The 7,580-nt window shown below is 36.8% G+C and overlaps 1 protein-coding gene across 1 annotated transcript; it reads left to right on the top strand.

Moving 5' to 3' along the window:
• Nucleotides 1-1,216: 1,216 nt before the first annotated feature.
• LOC143555774 (tobamovirus multiplication protein 2A-like) lies at nucleotides 1,217-6,590 on the top strand. Its single transcript, XM_077045272.1, has 5 exons — nucleotides 1,217-1,484; nucleotides 3,914-4,013; nucleotides 4,110-4,190; nucleotides 4,281-4,595; nucleotides 6,325-6,590. Exons 1-5 carry the CDS (start codon nucleotides 1,225-1,227, stop codon nucleotides 6,430-6,432), a joined length of 864 nt encoding a protein of 287 aa, XP_076901387.1. The 5' UTR covers nucleotides 1,217-1,224; the 3' UTR covers nucleotides 6,433-6,590.
• Nucleotides 6,591-7,580: the final 990 nt, after the last annotated feature.

Genomic DNA, 7,580 nt, shown 5'->3' with positions numbered 1-7,580 from the left:
AGCTAGAACTTGATAAAACAACTCACGAGCCAAACTCGAGCTTTAAAAAAAGAAAGAGCTCGAACCAATCGGATCTCAAGCCAGAGCTCTCGTAAATCAAAACAAGCAAAGCTAGAAGTTGATAAAACAACTCACGAGCCAAACTTAAGGTTTAAAAAAACAAGCTCAAACTTCAAAAAAATCTTGATAGAAGCCAAGCCCAAACTCAAACTCTTGTAAGTGAACATGTGCTTGACTCAGATAGTTAAAAGGTCTAATAATATAATATAATACAATATTATTATTTCTGGTAGCATTTTGGCGGTGTCATTTTCCCAGATTGATAATAATATTAATTTCCGAATTTGGATATTGATCCAGTAGTTGCTCAACCAATATCCATCCGGATTATTATTATCATCGTTCAACAATCAAGAATTTAAACAAGGTTATTATTTCTATCATCTCTCTGTTTATTTTGATTTTGTTTTACTTTTCCAGTTTAGTTAATAATTTATGACACGGACCAGTTATGTTAAATGGTCCGTATGCCTTAATTAGTTTTACATGCCACTAGCCTTACTGTCTTCAACTTGAGTCGATACTCGATAAACAATATCTAAACCCTAGTGACTAGGGATGTGCAGTGTCCAGTTTGGTTTGGTTCGGTTATTAGCCTAAACTGAAACTGAAGTCATCGTTTAGCTTATTTTGTTAACCAGTTAGTTTTCGGTTAATCGGTTTGGTTTATTGTGTTAGTTCGGTTCGGTTCGGTTAAAAACCAAAAGCAAACTTAGGTTAAAATTTTTACTTAGAAATATGTGAAATAGAAGAATATATATACATGAAATGGAGATATAAATACACGAAATGAGGATATCAAACATGAAATGGAGGTATAAAAGCTAGAAATGTATGAAAAAATGAATGGTTTGGTTCGGCTCATTTTGGTCAATCGAGTGTAAAAAAAAACTGATAAATGATTTTGGTTAATATCGGTTTGGTTTTGTCGGTTTTTGGTTCGGTTTTGGTTAATCGTTCGGTTATTGCTCACCCTGTATAGTCGATAAACAGGTCGTGTCGTGTAACCTGTTCTCAACAGGTTCGTGATCATGTTTGTAAAAAATGAAGCGATTGGTTATCGTGTCGTGTTGTATGCAAATCCTAAAATTTTGTAGGATGTTTTATCTCCCTAACGTTTGCGGTTTCTAACATGTTATCTTGTTGTGTAACATTGGTGGTTTAATGTGCCTCAGGGTAAATAGTACAAGGATGGCTTGTAAGGGGTTTTTGGAATGCTTGTTGAAGCTTCTGAACTTCTTGTTGACTCTTGCGGGTTTGACCATGGTGGGCTATGGGATATACTTGTTTGTCATGTACAAACAGGAAACCGATCGTGTTCATATCGTACAACCAAATGAAGGGTTGATAGAGCATGGGCGCCCTTTGCTGTTGGCTGTGGCACTGCCTACCGACAGCTTTTATGATAAACTGCCTACTGCTTGGTAATTTTCCTCATGTTCATATGTGCTTGATGTTTTTGTATTTGAGTATGATTCTTGCATTATGGATTTTTGTATATGTATAAATTGTTTTTAGTATTATGCTGTCGTGTTTAGTCCTAGATATGGAGTTTTATGATACATTTAGTTGAACTTAGTAACTATTAAAACTGGTATGCCACTAATAAAGAATTAGGTTATCATAATTGAATGAAAATGTATACTTAGCATAGTTATTAAAAGCCCTCGCTTCTTGCAGCTAGGCCCATTTTTCAGGCAAGGCTCAATAAACGTGCTTCTAGTTCCTAGGCGAGCGCTTCGGCATCGTCTATGCCAAGAACACGAGAAAATAAAAGCCGAGCAAAAGAAACACAAGGAGTGCTATTAAAACTTAGATCTAGGAGATGTCAAAGGCATTGTATTGATACATTTTGTTATTCAAGTTTTGGAATTACATTTGAATTTGACTATATTAGAACTTTTGGCACTAATTAGATTATGTTATATAATAGCTTCTGTTTATTTTATTTGAAGAATAGTATTGTTTTTCATATACAAAATATATTTTTAATTTTTTATTTAAGTGCGCTTGTTTTCCTTAGGCTCTCGCTGTTTTTGGCCTTGCGCCTAGGCCCCAGGCGACGCCTGTGCGCCTTAAGTGCGCTTAGTGCATTTTATACTATGATACTTAGTTGTTCCTTAGTTAGGAAATTAGCAAATCACTAAGCTTAGCTTGACTAAGCCTTTACCCTGATATGACCCTTGGGAACTATCCTTGTACTTAGGCTTGTGTAATCCAAACCAATGGCAAGGAAGACATAAGTTAATTCTTGACTAGAACATATGCTATGTAAGAAATGCACCTTTGTTTGGTTGGCTGCTAGTTTCTTGTTAGTGGGTTGGTTAAATTGCCATTCGAAAAAAAGATGTAAGAAATGCACCTTAATGTTAAATATTGAAGTTAATGGTATCTAAATACTGACTGACTAAGAAAGTATAATCTGTTTGTTGACGCATGTTGTATTAAGTAACTGGTAGATTAAGAACTAAGGGTTAAAAAACAGAGCCTGGAGCCCTGGGGAAGCTACTTGAGCTATTTTAACCATAGTTGTTAATAGCGTTCATAGCGAAGCGAAAGGGTATTGCTTTCTGATGTTAGTGCCTCCATAAGCGTGCAAATAGCGGGATTTTAGGGTTTGTTTTTTGCTTTAATATATATAGCGATAAAATATGCTTATAAAATAGCAGGATTTTAGATTTTTTTTGTTAAATATACATATAAAAACAGCATATTTGGATATAATACACATAAAGTATTTATAAAATTTTCTTCTAGTGATATATCGCTAAACATAAAATAGCGCCCGCTATTTCATCGCTATCGCTATGTGGCGTATAGGTAGCTTGTCGTTATCGTCCGCTATTCGCTGTTAACAACTATGATTTTAACTTAATACACAGCCAAATAATTGGATCTTTGGATTTTTTTATACTTTTCATTAAAAAGCTCTGCGTTTTGCATCACCTATTTCTAGTTGTTTGCCTTCACCACTTATCTTCAACTTAAAAGCCTAGGGGGTGTACGAGAGGAGAGTTAAGAGTTACTCGGGCTTGACATGTTAAAAGCTCAACTTGTGCTCAATCATAACAAAGCCACGGGCCTAGATTGAGTCGGAACTCATTTTTAAACGAGTCGAGCTTAAGCTTGGCTTGTATCCACTCGTTTACACCAGTCAGTTCTTTGTTGGCACCCATCTCAGCTATCCTATCCATATTTTCTCCAGTTCATTTCCTTATTTTTTGTCCACATTTCGCAACACACACATTGTTTGCTTGCCAATACATGTAGTTGTTGACAATAACTAGTTTCTTGCAAAATGAGTTTGGGTCAAAATGAGCCATTTAAAAAAAAGTATCAATTTTGTTTGGGTGGGGAGTCGGTTTAAAATGAGTCTTTTAGAAAAAAGTACTAAAATAGGTTCACCCGCTATATTGCTTATGGTGGCTAGTGGCGACCGTGAAGATTGTTGTGGCGGTGGTGGTGGTAACGACTAAGCGGTGTTGTTGGGAGTGGAGCCGGTGGTGATGGTGGTGTGATGGTGTCGGTGGTATCAGCGGCGGCGAGTAGGTGGTGTGGACTGTGGAGACAAACAATGGTCATAGATGGTGCGAACCTGTTTGGACCTTTTTTAAGTTAGCATGCTTAATATACTTGCCTGTTTTGACCTGTTGACTAATTTGAATAGACCCGAGCTGATCCGTTGATTAATCTCAGCAGTATTATGAAAATGAGTATTTGGGACCTATACTATTATGATCTAACTGTTAACTGAGTTTTCCTGCTTAATGTTGCAGAACTTTCCATCTTTCCCTCAGTTCTATCGACCCACTTGAACTGTTACAGTAGTAACTAATACTGTTGTTGGTTGCAGGTTCATTTATCTATTCATTGGTGTTGGTGCAATACTCTTTGCCATATCTTGCTGCGGGTGTATTGGCGCAGCAACACGCAACGGCTGTTGCCTATCCTGTGTATCCTACCTTTTATAAATTGCTTTATTATTATTATTATTATTGTTGTTGTTGTTGTTGTTGTTGCGGTTGGTTGATTTCCTTAAGAACCTGCAGTACTCATTACTCGTGATATTGTTAATCTTGATTGAAGTCGGCTGTGCTGCTTTCATCTTCTTTGACAAAAGCTGGAAATACGTGAGTTCTTTTCGTTACACCTTCGTTTCCAACGCGTTTCATATGCATAATACATATAATATAATAATCAAATCAAAACATTATTTTCAGGATATCCCAGTTGACAAAACCGGAGAATTCGACAATATATATCATTTCCTAAAAAAGAACTGGAACATCTGTAAATGGGTTGCCCTTGGAGTTGTCATATTACAGGCTCTGATATTCCTATTAGCTTTAATGGTACGTGCTGCAAACGCACCACCAGAGTACGATAGTGATGACGAGTACATAAACGGTCCCAGACAACAAAGACAACCTTTGATCAGCAGACAACCAGTTCCCGCCACGGGCATTCCTATTAGCGGGCCCCTTGACACCCGTCCCAGTAGAAATGATGCTTGGAGTGCGCGTATGAGGGAAAAGGTTCGACATTTATTATTTCATTTTTAATAAAAAGTTAATAAAATTATTATACTATCCAACCTTGGGTAAAGTTAAAATGCAAAGGGGGACAAAAATGAGAAGTGTGAGAAGGATTTGTTACAAAAAACCTTTAAAAAAATTAAAAAATAGTAATAAAAAAATCATAACTTAATATATAAATAAAAAACAAAAAAAAAATAAAAAAACCAAAATGTTTTCCCGTCTTTCCCGTTTCCAAAAAAAAAAGCGAAAAGACACAATGCCGAAAATGTACAAATAACACAACGATAAACAAAAAAAACACAATAGATCGCAAAATATAACACAATGCTGAACAAAATATAACACAATGTTGAGTAATATAACACAATATCAAGAAAATAATACACAATGTCAAGAAAAAAAGACAATCGACGACGAAAATAAACACAAAACACAATGATAAGCAACAAGACACAATGCTATTTTTCAATCAACATTGTGTCTTTTTCGAGTTTTTTTCTTCTTCCCTTTTTTTTTGAGAACGAGGAAGACGGTGGAAACATTTTTGTGTTTTTACATTTTTTGTTTTTGTATTAATATTTGAGTTATGATTTTTTTTTTATCAATTTTTCATTATTTTTTAGGGGTTTTTTGTATGGCTGCAAATCCTTCTCATACTTCTCATTTTTGTCTCCCTTTGTAGAATAACTTGACCCTTCAACCTTGAAGAAACACTAACCGGACCCCGGGCAGATTACGGATAACCTGGGGGTTAGATAGATGTTTCCCACGAGGGGTTAGACCCGGAGAAGATGGTTCTTCTGATAACCTGCAAAACAGACACCGTGAGCTTGTCACTGAGAAGGGGGGTTCCTCCTTGTGACCACCCTCCGGCGTGAGAATCAGACTAGATTGCTCTTTAAATATAAATGTATATTAAGAGATTGCTAGAGCAGATATCAGGTATATTATGATAAGATATGTTAAGATATGATAAGATGAGATGGTCATACCATTTGTGGTATTTATAGCCGAAGGTAGGTTTCCAAGGAGGTGTGGCCGGCTGCAACAGTATTCCTGTTCCACCAACAGTGGCCTATGCACGTGCCCTGCTGGTAGTTGGTGGGTAGGCAGCGGCTGATAGTGACCAGGCCTGCTGTGTACTATTCCTTTTCCACCAACTGCCGGCTATGCACGTGGTATGGCAGTAGTTGGTGAGTAGGCAGCGGCTAATAGCGACATACAGTACAGGAGCATGCTGCTCGCCATACTGTTGTCAATAAGCTGTCGTATCTTTAGTCAGATCTTTTGCCCATACCTCGTCAGGTACAGTACAGAAGATCTTCCCGTATCGTACGGACTGGCTTATTTGGGCGGGAGTATTCCCCCTCCCGCCCTTGTGCGGGATTGTTCCCGGCTTTGCTCATTCCTTCAGGTGACACTGAGTGATTGAGAGCTAAGTGCCTTGTGCGTGTAGCCTTGCTGCGCGGGTGGCCTTCCCTGATGGCTTGTATCCGAAGCTGCGGGAACAGGCGGAGTCCTTCACCATTGGGAGGCATTTCCTGCGGGAACAGCTTGCGTACTGCGCGTAAGGACGTCACGTCTCTGAGCATGGTGGGTCCTGCGGGTCTAGTTGGTTTCTGCGCAGACGTCCCTCTTCAAGGTGAGTCTTGCGGGTCCAACTGGGCTCTGCTGGGACCTACCTCTTCAAACCTTTATTAAGTTATATTTGTTAATATGATTTCAGTATGGGCTTGATACGTCAGAGTTCATCTACAACCCGAACGACCCGAATAGGTATCAACAAGGCAACACACCACCAGTAGAGGGGAGGAGTAGATGTGCGGTCATCTAAGCTAGATGACTAAATCTTGGGTGTGACATATCATATATCTATGTTGAGTGAAAACATAATTTATTATTGTACAGTGTGTATAAAAATAAATTTTTATGGAGCTGAAATTGGATTTATGTAATATTACTTAGTTTTTAAGTTCATTTGCAACTTTTAAATAGGATCTACGATTTCTATTAGTTTTCTATTTTGGTCATGTTACATGTATAGTTTATTCAACTCATCACATTTTTAAATTTTTAAAGTTTGTATGTCTGTCTAAATACTTAGTTAATTTATTAATACTAAAGAATTAAACCAGGAGAGTTCAAGCAGCTTGTAATAGCCGAGCCGATGGTAGCTAGAACTCGATCCAATATTAACTCAAACTTGATCTGATATCAATACTAGTCGAGCTAGCTTGAGTGAGCATGTTCAATACGGGTTGAATGCTCTACTTGTATTTAATTAGCGTAGTAAGACTATAAATGAACCGAATGAGACTTTATCAATGTACGTGTTTTTTTATTAAGGAAATGATCTTGCTCGTGTTCTCTCGTCTTACATAAACGAGCATGTACAAATATACACAAACGAACATATATTAACTTGAAAAGCAAAAATCAAGTAATCAACTCAACATTGGACACAATCACTCAAAATAAATATAAAGTTATATTACTTGATATAATAATCTAAAAGGGGATAGTGAATATGGGGCTGTTACACATTTAACTTAGATGCGAAACCCATCAAAACGACGTAGTTTGATCAAAACCAATTAAAAAGTAATTATATTAGTTTTGTTACCTATTTTATCTCCACTAATTTCTTCTTGTCATTTTACTCCTATCAATCAATCCCCAATTTTCCCTAATATCAACACTCTTTTCATCTTCTCCGGCTTCTAAATCATCCAAAATACTAGGTTCAGATATTAATTTGAAGCACACACTAAAAACAATTAAACAAAGTTTCAGCTTACTGGATTATTTTTTTTATCAAATGGGCATATGTACTGGTGATTCATTTTAATATAATAGTGTAAAATTGGAAGGGATAAGGAAACATTAAAATAATGTTTGTAATCTGATAAAATGAAGAAGCACTATTAGTTCTTATATCATTGTTCATTTATAGATTTAAAAGATTTTCGCCACCCCTGCAAG

Source organism: Bidens hawaiensis, unplaced genomic scaffold, assembly GCF_021521415.1.
Source record: "Bidens hawaiensis isolate Kalapana, Puna unplaced genomic scaffold, B.hawaiensis_p1.1 tig00018313_1, whole genome shotgun sequence".
Taxonomy (NCBI): Eukaryota; Viridiplantae; Streptophyta; class Magnoliopsida; order Asterales; family Asteraceae; genus Bidens; species Bidens hawaiensis.
Note: the sequence above shows the minus strand (reverse complement) of the source record. Positions and strands in the feature narration are given on the sequence as shown.